Source organism: Euleptes europaea, chromosome 9 (genome assembly GCF_029931775.1).
Source record: "Euleptes europaea isolate rEulEur1 chromosome 9, rEulEur1.hap1, whole genome shotgun sequence".
Classification (NCBI taxonomy): domain Eukaryota; kingdom Metazoa; phylum Chordata; class Lepidosauria; order Squamata; family Sphaerodactylidae; genus Euleptes; species Euleptes europaea.
The window spans coordinates 67,978,410-67,999,560 of NC_079320.1; the positions used below are offsets into that span (position 1 = coordinate 67,978,410).

The window sequence follows — 21,151 nt, forward strand, 5'->3', positions numbered from 1 at the left end:
TCATTTAGTCAACTTGAGTTAGATGAACAGGAGCAAGGAATGTGTTTCATGTTGTGTGGGTATTTGTAAACATGAGATAATCATAAGGCAGGCTAGCTAGTACACTTATGCTTTCCTGCACTGCAAATAAAATTATGCCTTGTACGTTCTGTCAAATAAATGTAGATAAAGTCAGTTTAAGACTTCATTTGTGGTGTTCTCAAGCAATTCAGTGAATGGTTTGATTTAATATATGTTACACTGAAAAAAATGTGCCATAGCCATTTTGTTTTAAGTGTTTGTCTCATAATGGGTTTTTCAATTTTGCTAAAAACATGGAGAAACTGGAGAGTTAGATTTTTTTTTATTTTTTGGCAAAAGCTTCTTCCAGAGCTTGAATCAGTCTTTTACTGTTGGCAAGCATACATAGTAGAAAATGCTCCCCATTATAAAGTAATTTTAAGTGTTGTCCTCGTTCTAATTATGTGTGTTTTTCTTTTTGCGAACCAGGAGCTGCAGGTAAGTTGCAGCCTGGTGCAGTGGCTTGTTTCATCTGTTCTCATCTGTGGTATACTTGTCTGTCTGTGCTTAGTAGTCAGATATCTCATTTTGCTACGGATATATGGTTATACACAAATCATACATTGAGCTAGTTCCAAATGCAAGGTGTCTAAATGGGGGAACGTTCAGGAACCCGTTCTTGCCATGTAGCTTAAACCCTTTGAATACAAGAAATATTAACTGAATTTAAAGTTCCAATTAACTCGAAGGGCTGATTGAAACTCTGCTTTCATGAAATTCACGGTTTGTGTGGCTGTGTGTTGCTGTGTTCATTTTCAGTATTGTGTTCTGAGAGCTTTAGAATAAACTTCCTTTTCATTGCAGGGGGAAAGCATGGACAACTTCAACTGGGGAGTCCGCCGGCGCTCCCTAGACAGTATCGATAAGGGAGACACACCATCCCTACAAGAATATCATCAGTATTCTGGTAGCACCCCCAGCTTGAACTTAACCAATCAAGAAGATACTGATGAATCCTCAGAAGAAGAAGCCCTGACTGCAAGTCAGATATTATCGCGATCGCAGATGGTAAAACTTCCTTTGTTCTAGGATGATGATAGTAGAGGCCTTTGTTTTTAAAAAGTTAAAGGTAGTCCCCTGTGCAAGCACCGGGTCATTCCTGACCCATGGGGTGACGTCATATCCCGACGTTTACTAGGCAGACTTTTGTTTACGGGGTGGTTTGCCCAGTGCCTTCCCCAGTCATCTACACTTTACCCCCAGCAAACTAGGCACTCATTTTACCGACCTTGGAAGGCCGGAAGGCTGAGTCAACCTTGAGCCGGCTACCTGAAACTGACTCTCATCGGGATCGAACTCGGGTTGTGAGCAGAGCTTTTGACTACAGTACTGCAGCTTACCACTCTGCGCCACGGGGCTCACATAAATATTGACGTTTGGGCAGGGTACTCTGAGCCCAGCAGTAACTGCTTAACTTCCTGCTCTGCTCCTAGTTCTCTGAATTAGGTATGGTCCACTGAGCAATAGAGATGTACGGCTGTCAGTGAAGCTTGCACAGAAAACATGGATTGCATCCAAAGTTAAAAATGTCACAATATTGTCTAGAGTAGTTTTGTCAGAACCACACAAAGATTTCTGGTGGGTGTGTTTAACACTGTTACTGAATGGTTCCCAAACTCTAGCTATACTAGTCACTAATACCTCTGTGTGGCTTTTGTCATTTTCATAGCAGGAGAAAGGTTTAGTGGCTGTAAAGGAGTATCATCTGAGATAATTTACAGAAAGCTAAAATGTACACGGCAAATGAACAATAATGGAAGGTGACAAAATAGTCACCTCAAACTTCATAATTAAATTCCAGAATCTGAAATCACAAACCTTGAAATGTGGGAAACTAATACTCTGTTTTCAGTAGCTAACAAGGATTTTGCAGTCTAGAAAATCAACTAGCTTGCTGTTTTTCTGAAAGCTAATAGGCAAGTGTTCTTTAGGAATAAGGAAGGGAAATGTTTGAGAGAGATCCTACAGGCCAAAACCCAGAGTGCCAACCCAGGGGAAGGGCTGTGACTCAATGGTAGAGTGTCTTCTTGGCACGCAGAAGGTTCCAGGTTCAACACCTGGCATCTCCAGTTAAAGGGACTAGGCAAGTAGGTGTGTGAAAGACCTCTGCCTGAGACCCTGGAGAGCCGCTGCCGGTCTGAGTAGACAATGCTGACTTTGTCTGTTTCAGTATAAGGCAGCTTCATGTGTTCAGAGAACAACACCATGCTGTGGACACCATGCTGGCTGTGGAACCGGGGGGGGGGAGGGGGATGAGAGGGACCCTTTTGTCATTGCCATTTGTACCTACTCAGTTAACTCTGCTTCCACTTTGGGGATCTTCAGTTTGTTAAACATGTCTGAACAATAGCTTCTTAAGTAGAGCTCTTATTATTTTCATTCACAACAAAGTTGCATGGACAGTGTCCTGGTTGAAAGCCAACCCTTTTGTTTGGCCCATCTTGCACTGATTCCACACTGATCCAGTTAGCTGTGTGGACTGGTGGGGAAGCAGCACAGATGTAAGCACTCTGGCCGTATGCACTTACCCAAATGGGATGCAGTGAAACAGTGCACCTGACCAGGCATGCAAGTTCCTTAGCTTATTTGCCTTTTTGTTTTTAAAGGGGGGGATGTCTTGACCTAAATTAAAAGTGACTATATAGCTATACTATATATAGTATATATATAGCTAGTATCAACTTTTCGTTGGTATTTTGCTTCCTGGTATGCATAAAGGTATAGTGGGGTTTTCTACTTATCTGAACCTGTATTTGTTTTTTGTCTGCCTCCTTAGCTAAACAACGACTCGGCTGCTGATGACACAGCACTAGATCATGGAGGATTGTTACTACAGTCTCAGGACTCCACTAGCAGTGTGGGAACAGAAGAGGTGCTTCAGATCAGAGCAGAGAGTCCAAGTTTGGAGGTTTCCCCTCTAGATAATGCTAGCAATCAGCTGCCTGAGGTGGGGAGAAATGGGGGCTGGCGCATGGCTGATCTGGGTTCTTTCTAGCACTGCACAATAGCTTTTTGTCTTCCTCTCTGAAAGAACTTTCATCTGTCACATTGATTTTGTAATTTAATTTTAGTATTTCTAACCTGTTGTGATGGCATGAAGGAATGACATGAGGAATGACAATGTTCCTAGAAACTAATCATTTCCCCGATGGTGCAAAGATGTTCACCACAGGTTAAAAATAATGTTGAACGGTTAATGATGAACGTATCACGGTGCAGAACAATATCAAGCAAGGTGATTTTCTGGGTATAGTAATTACTTTCCAGTAATATTTGCTTTCCAATACATCCTCCTCCTCTCTTTTCCCTTCCCCTCCCAAATGTTTGATTTTGCCTTTGCATTTGTGATTGGTGCTTTAATTGGGGCTTGAACCTCAGGCCAGCAGTGTTAGCAATTGGTTAATTCAGCCAGGCCTCGTGAACAGCGCTTCTGCATGCTAGTGGCATTTATTTTCCCATTTGGAAATGCCTATGTGGAATAAGCCCGATTCCCCAGCTAATGGCTAAGAAACCAGTGAGTATTTTAACTGTATCTTTGCCGTTTACAGACAGAAAGTTCTGCATTATAACTGTTAAGCTAAGAAGTGGTTCATCTCTGATTTTGTAATTGTTGCAGGAAAAAAATGTAATATGAAAGAATGGTGAACTAGATTTTATTTTATTTGAGGGCATTCAGAATCAGCACAGGGCAAGTCTGTGGGGGCAGAATTTGCTGCTGTAGGTCCCAGGCAACTTCCAGCATGGTGTAGTGGTTAAGAGCCGTGGAGAACAGGGTTTGATTCCCCACTTCTATACATGAAGCCAGCTGGGTGGCCTTGGGTTAGTCACACTCTCTCTGCCCCACCTACCTCACAGGGTCTCTATTGTGGGGAGGGGAAGGAAAGGTGATTGTAAGCTGGTTTGATTCTTCCCTAAGTGGTAGAGAAAGTCAGCATATAAAAACCAACCCTCTTTCTTCTTATGATGGAAGGCTGTGCCAGCCATTTTAATAGAGTCAGATAAAAGTGCCTTCTGCTTGGCATCTTCAAGTTATCCAAAGAGGGTGAGGCCTTTCATCCTACTGTTGCCAAACAGTGGCAATGGACATATTCCTCAGTTCTCGGTAAGTGGTAGGGAATAGCACAGCAGTAGTACAAAACCCATAGAAACTGGGCACTGTCCAACAGAGCTAAAGTCTGGGAGCTTTGGGTTCACTACATTGCATTATGAGGAGGACCATCCACTAAAGCAAAGCTTCTTAAACTGTAGGTCTTCTTAAACTGTGGGTCGCGACCCCCATATGGGGTCGCGTAACTGAATGTGGGGGTTGCGAAATTTATTATCAGTAAATGTTTGATTTGTATACCTATTTTATATACCTACATACTCTGGGGTCATGTAAACATTTCTTGGGTGGAAAGGGGTCATGAGTGGAAAAAAGTTTAAGAAGCCCTGCACTAAAGTATGTAGAAGGGTTTTCTCGACGTTTTTATCTTGGGAGTATTTTTCTCTGAGCTTGTGTGTTGGCTATTTTAGTGTTATGCAGTAAGTATTAAAACTGCTACCATTATGAAGATCTTACTTGGATATAGGGTGGGCATAATTTATATGCAGTATTTGGGGAAATACCCACCTTTTGAAATGCAGATTGCATGAAACTGAAAGACAGGGGAAGTTCTGAGCATTTCTTGGAGCACCGTCATCTCGAAAGCCCTCAGGATTGTTCTTAGTGAGCTTGGATCTTATTACCAAGCCCCTTTTTTAGGGAATGTATTGCAGATGTTGAATAATAGCTTGTATGTGCTCAGTGCACTTGCTGACCCACCAGAGCATTTTCAGCTTGCTTATGTGGATGAGCCCTAAACAAACAGAACGAAATTAAGTGAGAGCACGGTTTCTGGGGCATCAGCAAATGTCCAGGATCTTCAAATTTTGACTTTTAGCCTCAGTATGCATTTATTTTATGTTCATTGGTATACTTCATGTGGCTGTTCTTGTTTTAATAGTCTGAGGGTTGGAAACAGCTGTGTTGGCATCTAAGCCTCTGTTTCCAACAGTCAGTGTAACCAACCACAGCTGTCAGTCCCTGTGCTGCTCACATTGCATTCTGTACAACAACAAAGAGGAAGACGGACACCATCATCTAGTTTTTCTTTACTAGAAGGAATAAGGACATCCTTTGAAGTGGCTCCTTTTGCCTAGAGTTGATTGGAGTAGAAACAGGGAAGCACAACTGGCAGAAAATCAGGAAACAGAGTGTAGTGATGTGTTAGTTTTCTCCGGAAAGAAATGCTGGTTGCTGCCGTGTGAAGATGTGTCTTCTGCAGCAGATACTCCTTCTTCTTCTGCTTTTTTTAAAAAAGAGAGCTTTCCTGCCACATGTCCTAGCTGTTAGAACCTAGAGTCCAGTTCAAAAATAGGTGGGTTTTGGTGTGTATTAGGTAGGTATGGTGAATGCAAAAGTAGGAAACAAAGCAAAATCAAATGTCGTTGGAAGTCTTGGGCCAGGAGCACAAAATTAAGCAGGAGAGCAACTCATAGAATTCTGTGGAGACAACCATTTGTTGCGAACACATGTTTCAGGCGACCCAACAGATGATTGTATACGTGGATATCACCGGATGGCCAGTATAGAAATCAAATAGATTGCAGAAGCAGAAGATGAAGCTCTATTCTCTCTGCTAAAACAAGACCAGGAGCCAACTGTGGTATAGACCATGAATTGTTAATATCAAAAATTAGAATAAAGCTGAAGAAAAACACCAAAACATTCATGGTGCCAAAATACAATCTAAGCAACATTCCTGAAGAGTTTAAAGACCATGTAAAGAACAGATTTGCATTATTAAGTTCAAGTGAACGTGAACCAGAAGAACTATGGGTGAAACCAGAAATATTATCAAGGGAAAATGTGAAAAGACTATTCCTGTAGCCAAAAGCAATGAAAAGCCTCGATGGGTGACTGACGAAACTCTCAAAATTGCTAAAGATATATGAAAAGCAAAAGTAAAAGGTGACAGAAACAGAATCAAAAGTCTAAATGTAATGTTTCAGCAACTCGCTCATAGAGACATAGAGAATAACCAGTGTAAAGAAATAGAACAACAAAAAGGGAAGAACAAGAGATCTGTTCCACAAGATCCAAGGAATCAAAGTGAAATTTATTAAAGCACATTTAGACATACTGAAAGATCAACACAGAAATACATTAACAGAACAGGTCAAAATAAAGAAAAGATGGGAACAATACACTGAAGAACTATTCAGAAGAGATGAAAGGATGACAGGTTCCTTCAAAAAAGAATCTTTTGAAGAAGAACGTATAGTTTTAGAAAGTGAAGTGAAAGCTGCATTGAGAGCAGTTGGGAGAAACAAATCACCAGGGGTAGATGGAATATCAATAGATCTATTCTAATCTACAGAAACTGAGTCCATCAAAATCTTAACAAGAATATGCCAACAAATATGGAAAACAAAACAATGGCCCACTGACTGGAAACAGTCAATTTATATTCCAATGCTGAAAAAGAGAGACATCAAAGATTGCAGCAACTATCGAGCCATTGCATTAATTTTTCACATGAGTAAAGTGATGTTCAAAATCTTACAACAAAGACTGTTACTCTGTATGGAACAAGAAATATCAGATATTCAAGATGAATTCAGAAAAGGAAGAGGCACGAGAGAACATATTGCAAATTTATGTTGGTTACTGGAGCGTATGAGAGAATTTCAGAAAAAGTCAGTTGGTGTTTCATAGATTACAGCAAAGCATTCAGCTGTGTGGATCATGCAAAGCTATGGTTGTTTTAAAAGAAATGGGTGTGCCACCACATCTGATTTGTTTTGATGCACAATCTGTACTCTGGACACAAGGCTACTGTTTGGACAGAATATGGAGAAACAGAATAGTTTCCAATTGGCAAAGGTGTAAGACAAAGATGTATTTTATCTCCCTGTCTGTTCAGTCTGTATGCAGAACGTATCATAAGGAAAGCTGGCTTAGATGTAGATGAAGATCGAGTGAAAATTGGTGGAATGAACATTAACAATTTGATATCTGCAGATGACACCACATTAGTGGCAGAAAATAGTGAAGATTTGAAATGACTCCTGATGAAATTTAAAGCAGAAAGTGCCAAAGCGTGATTACAGCTGAACATCAAGAGGACAAAAGTAATGACCATAGGGGAATTACACAACTTTAAGGTTGACAATGAAGAATCTGAAATTGTTCAAGATTTTATGTTCCTTGGCTCCATCATCAACCAAAAGGGAGACTGCAACCAAGAAATCAGAAGGAGATTGAGACTGGGAAGGGCAGCCATGAAGGAGCTAGAAAAGATTCTTACGTGTAAGGATGTGTCACTGGCAACCAAGATCAAGTTAATTCATGCCATAGTATTTCCCATTACTATGTATGGGTGTGAAAATTGGACAATGAAGAAAGCTAACAGGAAGAAAGTAGATTCCTTTGAAATGTGGTGTTGGAGGAAAGTTTCATGGATACCGTGGACCACCAAAAAGTGGGCTTTAGATCAAATCATGCCTGAACTCCCTCTAGAAGCTAAAACGACTAACCTGAGGCTAATGTACTTTGGTCACATTGTGAGAAGACCAGTCTAGGAAAAGTTGAAGGCAGCAGGAAAAAAGGAAGCCCCAACATGAGATGGAATGACTCTATAAAGGAAGCCCGAGCCCTCAGTTTGAAAGACCTGAGCAAGTCAGTTAACAAAAGAATGTTTTTTTAGGACATTCATTCATAGGGTCATCATAAGTTGGAAGCAACTTGACAGCACTTAACACACTCACGCAAGGTGAACCAGCCCTAAGAATATTGTAGTAGAGATGGCAGGTATTAGACACCATAGCATTTTGTTGTTGTTTTTTCAATGGAATGGTGTGTGCATCAGGATTAGTTAACAAGTAGGTAATATGAAGAGGGAAGGGGAAAATACAAATGGTGGGTACGATAAGCTTAGAATCGAAGGCTGATCTTTAGGTAGAATACCTTTAAATGCCAGTTGCTGGTGGGCTTCAGCAGGAGGCTTTGATCTCTGTGCCTTACTTCAGGACTTTGCAGTGGCATCCCCTTGGCCATTCTGGGAAGCTGGATGCTGGACAAGGAAGGCCTTAGATTTGGTTTGATCTGACAGGGTTCTAGTTGTGTTAAGCTTAAAATATTTGTTTCCTGCCCCTGTATATATAGGCACTTTTTTAACTCTTGTGGGAATAATCCTGCATTTCCAAATATATGAATTGGATTATATCTGTAGTGGTGATCACTTCTGTAAGAAAACATCAGAGGTAATATCCAGCCAATCTGAAACACTTTTAAGCCCCATTCATTTCAGTAGGGGGAAATTAAGTTATTGTGTAACCATTTGTATCTTGTCCGTCATGTGTTTTTTTTCCTTTTAAATAAATGCTAATCATTGCCTATTCAAAATGAGGTTATAATTACACTGTATGATGTCAGAAGATGGAAAGTCTCTTATTTAGGATTATACTATTTTTGCTTTTGGCTGTCCAGTTATGATTCAGATATTATTTAAGGAAATTGAAAAGAGGAGGACTTCTTTTAGCAGCTTCTGACATAGACCATTGATGCTTTGGGCAATCATCTTTTATTTACAGAGTGATGAAGATCTTGATAACATTTTGTGTAGCTTTTTTAATACTTTAAATAAATTAGTTCAGTTAGAACTGGAGTATTTGATTCAACATGATAATGCAAATCTAAAACTTTAAGATAAAATTGGATGATGTAAAATACATTTTGGATTTTGTACTACTGGTCTCAATAAGACAAAGGCATTCCTCTGTATGAGCTAAAAAAATATGCTGTTTGCTTTCCAGGATGGCAGTTCACCCATAAAGGATGAACAAGTTAGTACTGCCAGTGAAGACACCGGATTGTTTATATTGCAAGAGCAGCAGGAGTCCTTGATTTGCCAAGAACCTCTGGAGTTGGAAGAACCGCCTGAAATTCCAGATCACCCAGCTACTGAGAGCTATTCGGAATCGATCTGTGAAGATGACGTTACCCTTGCTTTGAAGGAACTAGATGAAAGATGTGAAGAAGAAGAAGCTGACTTTTCTGGGTTGTCTAGGTAAAGTGAATTTTCATCGTACATTAAAACACTTGTCTATTCCCTTGTTAGTTAGCCTGGAGAGAGAACTTTTTTGCTATCCATATATAATGGGGAAGAAAAGCATCGTCTTTTTTCTGCAAATTCTGGCTAAATAAAAAGTTTAAATTTTTTAAAGAGATTTATATTCTTTCTGCTTGCTCTGTAAAACTCATTGGATGTTTAAAGATTTAGGTATTTGTCAGCAAAGCTTTAACTTGCGTCTTCCTTTGTTGACGGTTTACATTGCTTTTGGTAGGCTGTAATTCAAATCAAACTGCACACTAGTTTTAAAGAATAATCCTAATGTGCGCAACCTAAATTGCATGGTTAGGACGACTGTAAAGCTCTGATATAGCATTTGCTTAACTTGCTTGCATTAATTTTTGCATTTGCTTTATTTGTAGTCAAGATGAAGAACAAGATGGCTTTCCAGAAGCACAGACATCCCCTCCACCTTCCCCTTTTCTTTCTGCCATATTGGCAGCTTTCCAGCCAGCATCATATGACGACGAAGAAGAGGCTTGGCGTTGCCATGTCAATCAGATGCTGTCAGACACAGATGGATCTTGTGCTGTTTATACATTTCACGTGTTCTCTAGGTTGTTTCAGGTAACTATTGAACATTCCCTCTTTCAAGTTCACAAACTTTTTTTAAAAAAAATAAAGCACTAAAATATAATGGTGTTTTCCCCCAATTTCAGGATAAATGTTTAATTGACACTATTTGGGATTCCTTTGAAATAAAGATTTGAAATTGTTAAGAGGTGGAGGCTAAATGATGTTTAGAGGGTTGGTTTTATTTGATCGACTGATTGATGGTATGCCAATAAAGGCATTGAAATTTGAAAGAAAGCTACTAGTTTTCCATAGCCACCATCTGGGAGGGCCATTGGTCAGAGCAGGATTTCAATGCAAAAATGTATTGTTCTAGAAAGAAGAATGATGGTGGATTCTTTCTACACAAGCACTAACTATCCTTTCAAACCTGCTTTAAGAAGAAACCTAATTGTTAGATATACGGTTCTCATCACTGGACTGTTTGCTATAAACAAAGGAGAATCTTGTGGTACCCAAAAGAATAAATCTCATTCCTCATTCTTCCACGCTGGTACGCTGCTTCTCTATATCCCATCAGTCAACTACTCTGACCAGCATTGCCAGAGCAGAAGTTTGGTCTTACCTGGAAATTCCTGTTCTCAGTTGTACCTGGATGGGCAACCTATCCATTTTGAAAAATGAGGGGTAGAGAAAGTTAGACAAAGAACCTAAAAGTTGAGCTGAAAATTATAACAAAATACTGATATTATTTTTTATGCAATGTACATAGGGTTGCCAGGTCCCTCTTCGCCATCAGCGGGAGATTTTTGGGGTGGAGCAGGGTTTGGGGAGGAGAGGGACTTCAATGCCATAGAGTTCAATTGCCACATGATCTGGTGAACCAGGTTGATTTCCCCACTCCCCAGCTGGGTGGCCTTGGGCTAGTCACACCTCTCTCAGCCCCACCTACCTCACAGGGTGTCTATTGTGGGGAGGGGAAGGGAAGGAGATTGTAAACTGGTTTGATTCTTCCTTAAGTGGTAGAGAAAATCTGCATATAAAAACCAACTCTTCTTCTATATTAAAGTATACGTACAGTTGTAACCCATTTGTATCATGGGTTTCTTAGTACTGTTCATTAAGCTCAGAGGCTTTGCAGGGAGTTGGAGGAAGCCCGATATAATTTGCATTTCCTCGGTATAATTTGCATCATAGTGTCACCTGCTGCTAAGAGCTGTTATCTCACCAGTTAACAGCTGGCTTTGAATCCAGTAGCACCTTAGAGACCAGCAAGATTTTGGGGGGTATAAGCTTTCGAAGGATCTCACTGTTGCTTTACAAAATTCTAACTCGCCTTCATATTTTTCCAAAATTAATCTACAGAAAGCAAAATGGTTTTTAAGTGAATATTTTGTTTTACAGACCATTCAAAGGAAATTTGGTGCTATTACACATGAATCAGTCAGTTTTCTTGGTGAGAATCTACAGCGAATTGGAAAAAAATTTAAAAGTTCACTAGAAGTGATGATGATGTGTTCAGAATGCCCAACAGTTTTTGTGGATGCTGAAACGGTAACATCTCATATTTATTTATATAGGCAGAGTCCTTTTCTAATTAATGGTTAACCGAGATACATACTAAGGACTTAGAAGTTCTAAACTGTTGAGGTTCCTTAAATTCTTTGTGATTGCTCTAAGCAGAGATGTAAAATTCCTGGAAATGTTGAAGTTGGGGGGGGGGGCTGGATTTCCTCTATTTTTTCTTTCAGAAAAAGAATGAAATATGGGATGTAAAGAAAATACATGCAATATTTACTTTTTTATCAAGCCAAAGCTTATTTTATTGCTTTTACCAACGTGAAGTGTACTGTAACATTCAGCTTTTCTGATCACAACACTTAGAAAGATTATGAGCTGAAAAATTTCTCCAGAGCTCTGCTTTAGATATAATTCACAGCTTCATACCATTCTTTGTTTTACCATGCCAGAAAAGACTGCCACCCTTTCCAACTTCTGATAATACAATGTAATCTCTAGGACTGTGAGTCCTTTTGTTTCTCTTATTTGAATAACCAACAATTGACCAGACACCAGTTTGAATCTTTCTGTCTGTTATTGGTAAAAAGAAATTATTTTTATTAAGCAACACAGTGTACAGTAAAAAAGTGAAATAAATAAATCCACACAAATTGTGGTTAAACAGGCTAGTAATATCAAGGTTCCTAACATTGTTCTAATATACATATCAAAATTGTTTATATTAGTTAAAACAAATCATATTTCAGTCTCTTGTCTATTGCTCTTAAGGATTATCAAATAAGCCCAAAAGATCCCAATGACTTACCAATCAGGGTTTCTTCAGTCTCTGCCTCCTGAGCTCTTAAGTCCGGCGAAATCTAAGTTGCTGTAGTTTACCATGTATCTTTATAGAGAAAATCCATCTATATCTTGATCAGCCCCTGAAATTGCTAATCACTATCATGTGACTACTAAGTATCTGAATGCTTCTACTGTAAAAAGTAATATATGCATCTGCTTACATCAACAAACATTTGCAAGCTTACTGAGATAGCAGTGTAGAAGGCCATAAATTTCTCAGGCCTAAAAGCTGCAAAAACCAAGGATTACATAATTTTAGCAGGTGTGGGAATGCCTTATACTGGGGATAAGATCATTGCTACTGCAATAGTACCACTTATAACTTAAAATATAAAATTGCAGTATTTGGCATATGTATGAAATTTTAATTCCAGATCTTCCTTTCAGATTTCCAGAACCTTCTCAGCCATTATCCTGTTCTAGATATACTTAGTAAATAGGCTGTGTTGTGTTAATTGGGGCTTATTCAGGACTGCAGGCTTTACTGTTTTTAAGAGTTGAAAGGTAAAAGTTAATTCAGTAACTTCATTAAATTAATATGTTTCAAAAATAGGCAACCATAGTGCCTGATACCTTTGGAACAGTATCAAATTGTATTTATGCTTCCCATATTGTTACTTTGTCTTCATTATCAGTGTTTCACCAATAATGTTTTTTTGCCCAGTACAGGCACATTTATTAAAGCCAGAAGAGTAGTTCTTAACGAAGGAAACCCATAAGACGTATTTAACACATGTGTCAAATAATATTGTTCCTTGTTCTTTAGTATTTACTTTCTGACCTACCTAGTAAAGATCATTCGTTGTTCTTTACGTTTAATATACTCTGATAAGGTTTTTCATCCTCCCTTGACTTGAATAGTACTTTATTCTCGCTCAGAGGGACAAAGGACATATTTAGAATGGGTGTTTTCCGTTCCTCGTGCTCCGGGAGGCAGGACTCAAAACTTAATTTCCTGTCTCTTGAGGGAAATTCCCCTCCTTCCCTTTCAGTTTTGTTTCCTGCCTCGTCGGGAGAGCAGCTTAGAGTCGCAGGTCTGCACAGACCTACTAGGAAATAGACTTCTTACTTCTTCTTACTTCTTCTTCCTCTTCTTCCTTTCCTCAGTTTACCCTAATAACTTATCTACCCCTTATTCTACTCTTCTAACTCTATTCTCATTTAAGTTAGAATAGGATATCTTGCTTTCCCGCCAATTCAAAATGGTGGACAAGCAGCCCGATTCCTTCATCGTCCCGGGGGATCTAGACCCGGGTCGATTAGAGCCCACTCAGACAACGCAGGAGCAGCAATCCTGCAGCTACACCTCTGAGGTTAAGGGTAAGAAAAAAGGGGGCCCCGGATCGGGAAAGAGGAAGTGAACCGGCAACTCAAAAGCCAGCAGCGCTAAACGCCTGCTCACAGCTGCCCGCGCTTCTCTTTCCTCTACCGCACCTAGAAGCGGCAACAAAGGGAAAGCTGCGGCGGCGCCCGCCCCGCAGGCCGCCTCTAAAATTCGAGCCGGCAAGGCGGGCAGGGGAGAAACAGTGGCACATGCCACTTCGGAAATTGCAACGCGCTCCACCGATATTCAAATCGCTGCTAGCGATTACGGCGCTGGGCTTTCAGTGGCTACCGCCCCTTCTCTCGCCCTGAATGGCCCTGGGGAGATCTCAGCGGCGTCTGCCGCTCCTCCCTCCTTTAGCGCACGGGGGATTTCTCAGGCGGTTGGCGTCTCGCCAGTTCCTTCCACCGCCATGCCCCAGGGCGTCTCGCCCATGCTTAACCCCGGTGCGCACATGGGCGTCTCGCCCTCCCTCCTCCCAGGCGTCTCGCCTCAACCTATACCTGGCGTCTCGCCTCAAATCGTCCCTGGCAATGTTGTGCCAATGAACCCTACCTTCCTTCCACCCCCCTTATTGGATACCAGCAGCCTCTCATTTTTAAAGGCAGAGCTCTCTTCCTTAATTAAGGACGCCCTCACTGAAGGCATAAGAGCAGCCCAGATAGTCTCCCCATCGCCATCCATCATAGCAGGGCACACTGCAGCCAGACCAGAGGGTAGCTCCAGAGCTCAAACGCTGGATCCATCTTCCAATCAATTGCAAGGGAAGGGACGTAGTAACACTGTAGATACTCATGACAATGTCTTGCAGCAATCCACCTCCCCTTTTTCTTCTGAAGACAAAGGGAGTGACAAAGAGGAGGGTGAGTTCTCCTCAGATAGAGAAGAGCTGACTGAACAACCAAAACAAAATAGAATCTTTAATAATGAGGAATTTCATCTATTACTAACCAAGACGCTTGCAGCCTTGGACCTCTCTGAAGAATCAGATAAACAATCAGAGCAGAAAAAGAGAGGTTCCAAAGAATTCTTCCATATGCATGAAGTCCCAGACAGGGCGGTCCCTGTCCCAGATTATTTCCTCACCTTACTAAAGGCGGAATGGGACAAACCGATGGCAACCAAACAGGTCCCCTTAGCCACTAGAAAGTCATACAACATAGCCAACAACACAGCTGAACTGTTGAAGGTTCCCCTAGTGGAGTCACCAGTTACAGCTCTACACTCCTCAGATCTGGTCACTGAGGAGGGCTTAGTGATGATTAGAGACCCAGCTGATAGGAAGACGGAATTAGCATGTAAAAAGTCTCATCAGGCGTCTGCCTTAGCCATAAGCTCCTCCATAACATCGGCCCTGGTTTCCAGAGCGGCCATCATATGGACTCGCAAACTAGCTCAGCTTATTCCGGCAGAGGAGAAAAACGCCCAGGAGGGCGTGTCTAGAATTCTGAGGGCTGTATCCTTCCTGGCGGATTCTACTCTAGATACGATGACCTTTGCTGCTAAAGTCATGGCTACTGCCTCTTCCGCTAGAAGGGCGCTCTGGCTTCGACCATGGCAGACCAAACACCGATCAAAATCGGTTCTCATGGGGTATCCTTACCAAGGAAAGATGCTTTTCGGAGATAAACTTGATTCCATCCTGGTGGAAACCAGGGACAAAAGGAAGATGCTCCCCAAGAGTCTACGCAAGGACTCCAAAGGCTTCTCATCCAATACATCCTTTCGTTCCTACCATACCCTCCAACGATTCAGACCAGAACAAAGAAGAGGCAACTGGAGCTCCAACCGTGGCTCCTTTCGTAGAACAGGTCGATTCTCTAGATCCAACAGATTCTCCAACTTTCAAGGTGAAAAAGGAGATAAGACTGCATGCCAAAACAAACAATGACGCCAACCCACTTCCGGTGGGGGGCAGACTCACTCTGTTTTACCCTCAGTGGGAAACCTCCCAACCAGACCTTTGGGTACTGCAATTGATCTGCCAGGGCTATCAATTCGAATTTTTCAGGCCTCCGTCAGATCGGATGAGAGTTTCCCCGACTTCCAAGAACAGGGACAAACAACACAGGACCTCCCAGGCTATCCTACACCTCCAAGATATCAAGGCCATTGAAACAGTCCCACCATTGGAGCGCTCCTTGGGTATCTACTCAATCTTCTTTACCGTGCCCAAGAGAGACGGCAGATGGCGCGCCATACTAGACCTCAAACACCTAAACAGGCACGTTCTCAAAACGCTTCAGGATGGAAACCCTGAAATCCATCACGGAGGCCCTAAGACCGGGAGACTTCCTCACCTCCATAGATCTGACAGAAGCCTACCTTCACATCTTAATTCATCCTCTCCACAGAAGATTTCTACGGTTCCAGTATCAAGGTCATCACTACCAGTTCCGGGCGCTTCCCTTCGGTCTGTCCTCAGCCCCACACGTCTTCTCCAAGGTGCTGGTGACAGTGGTGGCGCTGCTCCGCAATGAAGGAATACGTCTACATCCCTATCTGGACGACGTCCTTATATGCGCCTCGTCCACCGACCAAAGCTCCCTGCACACACAAAGGGTACTGGTAAACTTCAAAAAGATTCATCTAGATCCCACTCAAAGACTTCATCACCTAGGGGTCTACATAGACACAACAGTCAACACTCTCATTTTACCAGAGGACAAGATTCTCAAGATACACTCCATGGTCAAATCTGCCTTAAAATCCCGAACAGTAAGCCTCATGGCCCTGGCTTACTGTCCCTTTTCTGGATGATGTGCTTCTGATGGCCTCTGAGGAACCACTGGAGATACCTAATCCTCTCCAAGGCAACCACGTCCAGTCTCATCTGGTGGATGCAACCGAACAATCTTTCCAAGGGTCTTCAATACATCAGGCCCACCCCGTTGCAAATGTTCACAGACGCCTCCCTATCGGGATGGGGTGCAACTCTACTTGGACAACCGGCGCAGGGGTCGTGGAATCCCACCGAGCAGAAGTTACATATCAACATACTGGAAACAAGAGCCATATTCAGAGCCTTACAACATTTCCAAAAACAACTGGTAGGCAAGGATCTGATGATCAGAACCGACAATGTGAGCGCAAAAGCTTACTTGAACAAGCAAGGAGGCTCCAGATCATCAGCTCTTCACCGAGAAGCCACAGCAGTGTTATTATGGGCAGAAACTCATCTCTCATCCCTTTGTGCAGAACACATCAGGGGAACTACGCACATACAGGCGGACTGGCTCAGCAGGCAACACCTAGACGAAGCCGAGTGGTCCCTCCATCCAGAAGTCTTTCACCTCATCGTCCGCCGATTCGGCACTCCCCTAGTAGACCTCTTTGCCTCCAAGACCAATCACCAGACCCCGAGATACTTCTCCAGGTACCAACAGCCTGGGGCGGAACAAATCGATGCCCTCCTCTCCCCTTGGCCACAGGGTCTTCTGTATGCCTTTCCCCCCTCCCTCTCATTCCCAGAGTCTTAAGGAGAGTCCGTCTTCTCAGGGTGTCAGTCATCATGGTGGCCCCTTATTGGCCCCGCCGCCCATGGTTCCCATCTCTGATAGAACTATCCAAACACAACCACTGGAGACTTCCGGACAGACCAGACCTCCTGATACAGGGCCCAATATGCCACCCGGATCCAAACTGGTTTCAATTGACCGCATGGCTATTGAATGGAGCAGACTGTTAGACAAGGGTTACAATTCTGAGATTGTGTCCACCATCCTTGCGGCCAGATGACCATCTACCCAGCGAATTTACAACACCACCTGGAAAGCCTTTGCTCGCTGGTGTAGACGGAAACACCGAAACCCCCTGAAACCACGTGCAGTCGGTATTCTAGCCTTTCTCCAGGATGGTCATGCTTAGGGCCTGGCACCGTCCACTCTCCGCAGACAGTTAGCAGCCATCGCTACTATAGTACCAAAAGTATCCGGATATTCTCCAAAAAAACATCCCCATATTAAGTCCTTCCTACGAGGGGTCAGCCTAGCATGACCTCAGGTCAAACATAGATTCCCTTCATGGAGTCTTCATACCGTCCTCACTGCCCTCACAAAACCACCATTCGAACCACTCAGCCAGATAGGTCTAAAGTGATTACGCATGAAAACCCTATTTCTAACAGCAGTCACTTCGGCCCGTCAAGTCTCAGAGTTGGGGGCTCTGTCAGTTAGACCAAACCTTTGTATTTTCCACAAGGACAAAGTAGTCCTTAGACCGGACCCTTCCTTTATCCCAAAATGCAACAATCAGTTCCACAGGGATCAAGAGCTAGTCTTGCCTTCCTTCTGCCCTAAGCCTAAGACCATGAAGGAAAAGGCCTGGCACTCCCTAGACCTTAGAAGGGCTCTCCATATATTCATAGAATGCACTAAAGCAATCAGAAACTCCAATTCCCTATTCATTAATCTCACAGCCCCTAATAAGGGAAAACCTATGTCTAGGGCATCCATCAGCAGAACTATCACACATTGCATCTCACAGACCTACAGAGAAAGCAACTTCCCCATTCCTCCAGGGATCACAGCTCACTCAGTTAGAAGCGCAGCCACCTCTACCGCATTCGATAGAGGAGCCCCACTGGAAGAAATATGCAAGGCCGCTACCTGGTCTTCCATTTCCACATTTGTACGCCACTATAAGTTAAACCTATAAGCTTCTGCGGACGCCGCCTTCGGCAGGCGTGTCTTGCAAAGTGTACTCCAGGACGTCTAAACCCTACCTGGGCCGGGACAGCTCTTGTATGTCCCATTCTAAAGATGTCCTTCTCCCTCTGAGCGAGAACGAGCCTTGGCTACTCACCGTGAAGGCTTCTTCTGCTCAGAGGGACGAAGGACATCTTGCCTGCCCAGATGTCCTCTCAATTCGATTTGTAGTTCACAGACAGTTTTTAAATCTTCTATGTTACAGGATCTCTTCCTAATCACTTGGTTCATATTCCTCCAGTTCAGGCTCTGATTCTGTGATAGTTGCATGTTCTTAATCTTTACTGTTATTCATGTGGTTATTCTTCACCTTTAATATTTATTTTTTATCTGTCCAACTTTGAAATGTATTTACTCGGAAAGTCTTTAAACTGAAAGGAAAGGAGGGGCGTTTCCCTCAAGAGACAGGAAATTAAATTTTGAGTCCTGCCTCCCGGAGCACGAGGAACGGAAAACACCCATTCTAAAGATGTCCTTCGTCCCTCTGAGCAGAAGAAGCCTTCACGGTGAGTAGCCAAGGCTCGTTCTAGTCAGGATATTAAAATAACACTGCGCCAGAGTTGAATAAAATAAGACACCTGAGACACTTCATTCAGGCACAAACTTTCAACTAACGGTTCCAGCTCTTAAGATTTTTAGATCTTACAAGACCGCGATACAGTGGAGAATTATGTTGTCTTGCTCTGTAATCTCATAAAGGTAGTGGCAGGTTTGGCATTTACCATGGTTGTAAAAATTCTTTCCAAACTATTCTACATGCAAATAATCTCCAGCGCATGATTATTTCACAAGACCATTGCAGCTCTATTGCACTCATTCTAATAATCTTCTGAATTATACAATCGTCATGTTTTTAGCAATTTGTTCTATCTGTTACATGTATAATAGGTGGCATTTGATAACACAGGACTTAACTAGGCAAGTCCAGTGTGAGAGATCCCCCTCTCTGAGTTTGCTTCTCCAAATCAGTTGCTCAGACGTTGATACAGAAACAATAGATTTATTGAAGCCTTCAGGAGATGAGACAGGCACAGGTAGAAAGTTGCAAGTGAGGGGCTATACGGGTTTACAGAATATATTGACTCCAGGGCACTGGGGCACTGGGGTTCACACTTATTGTTATGGGAAGTTACAAGCTTGGCATAATACAAAACATCAGACGGATCCCAGGAAGTCTGGTGCGGCTATCACACTTCCAAGGCCGCACCGGCCTGAGGGAGTACTGGCAGGAAGAACAGCGGGGGGGAAGATACATGGGCCATCAGACCTGGCGCCTGAGACCAGAAGGTGTGAACTGCTTTTACGAGTTCACTGATAACACCGCAGGTGATGGAAAGCAGAGACACAAAGACAGAGACCCTCACATTCTGCCCCCCTTAAGGCCCCCCTCCGAGAGGACGAGGCTTATCGGGATAAGCGAGGTGGAATTCTCGGACCAAGCGAGGAGCTGCCATGTGGGGTGCGGCCACCCATTCGTCATGAGCGGAGCCAAGGTTTTTCCAGCGAACAAAGTAAAACAGTTTCCCTTTCTTCCATTTGGAATCTAAAACCTTGGATATTTCCAAATGGGTATCCCCTCCTACTACGGTAGGAATCTCATGAGCGGGAGGGGGGTGGAACTGGGGAGCTGCTACATAAGGTTTGAGGAGGCTTATATGGAAGACTGGATGAACTCCCTTGAGAGTCTTAGGGAGACTCAGTTCCACGGTAACCTCGTTGATTACTCTGGTAATGGGGAAAGGTCCTACATAACGGTCGCTCAGTTTTTTGCAGGGGCGAAGAGAGCGGAGGTTTTTGGTGGACAGATAGACTTGCTCCCCCACCTTGAGTTCCCATCCCGGAGACCGGTGTTTGTCTGCTTGTTCCTTGTACTTGCTTTTTGCCCTTTCCAGATTTTTGAGCAACCATGGCCAGGTGGATTTAACCACTTGAATCCACTCCTGAAGATCAGGGGTAGACTGGAGCTCTGGCGAGACGGGGGCAGAACCGAAAGGGCCAAAATCCGTCCCGTATATAACTTGGAAGGGACTAAAGCCGGTAGAGGAATGAGGCGCATTGTTGTACGCATATTCGGCAAATGGCAGCAGGTCGACCCAGTCGTCCTGGTGGAAATTTACATAGCAACGCAAATAACATTCTACTACCGCATTTACTCGTTCCGTTTGACCATCCGTTTGGGGGTGATAGGCGGAAGAAAGGCCCTGTTCCTCCACTCCCATTAACTTTAGGAAAGCCCGCCAGAATTTGGCAACAAACTGGACCCCCCGGTCGGAGAGGACCTTCCTCGGGATCGAGTGTAGCCTGAGGACGTGCGTGATGAACAGTTTAGCTAAGCCCTGGGCTGAAGGAAGACCTGCACATGGAACGAAATGAACCTGTTTGGAAAAGAGGTCTGTGATAACCCAGAGAACCGTTTTCCCCCGACTTGGAGGTAGGTCGGTGATAAAATCCATGGCGATGACTTCCCAGGGACGGGAGGGGTTCTCAAGCGGTTTGAGAAGCCCCGGGGGTTTTCCCATCCGTTTCTTGGCTGTGGCGCAGGTGGGGCAGCTGCGCACATACAACTCTACATCAGATCTCATACCGGGCCACCAGAATTGCCTTCGAACCAGGTGAAGCGTTTTTATGAAACCAAAATGACCCGCTAGCCTGGCCCCATGTACAAGTCCCAATACTTCTTTGCGAAGGGAAGATGGGACATATAGTTTCCCCCCTTGCACCCACCAAGTGTTGGTTCGTTCCAAGCCAGTGGGGAGGAGATGGTGCTCCTCCTCCTGTAAGGAGGCGTCCCGGAGTCGCTGTTGGAATGCTTCCGGGATACCTTTGAGCGTAGGGGGGGTCTCCGGTTGGCGGGCTTGGGATCGGGTGGTGACGGCCAAGCCAGGGACTTCCCCTCGCTGTTCGGGAGTGAACAGGGAGTCGACGGGGCGATCGAAATCGTTGCGATACTGGGGAAGTCGTGACAAAGCATCAGCTAGGGCATTTTCTTTGCCAGGGACATGTTTGAGGGTGAACCGGAATTTTGCAAAAAA

At 43.4% G+C, this 21,151-nt stretch overlaps 1 protein-coding gene across 1 annotated transcript in view; it reads left to right on the plus strand.

Annotated features, from left to right (window-relative positions):
* The window catches only part of FRYL (FRY like transcription coactivator), a 165,233-nt gene that overhangs the window by 128,922 nt on the left and 15,160 nt on the right, over positions 1 to 21,151 (plus strand). Inside the window, exons 52-56 of the mRNA XM_056855634.1 lie at positions 865 to 1,068; positions 2,837 to 3,007; positions 8,899 to 9,152; positions 9,578 to 9,782; positions 11,133 to 11,282. Of these exons, the coding sequence (XP_056711612.1) occupies positions 865 to 1,068; positions 2,837 to 3,007; positions 8,899 to 9,152; positions 9,578 to 9,782; positions 11,133 to 11,282 (984 nt within the window). The remainder of the gene's footprint in view (positions 1 to 864; positions 1,069 to 2,836; positions 3,008 to 8,898; positions 9,153 to 9,577; positions 9,783 to 11,132; positions 11,283 to 21,151) is intronic.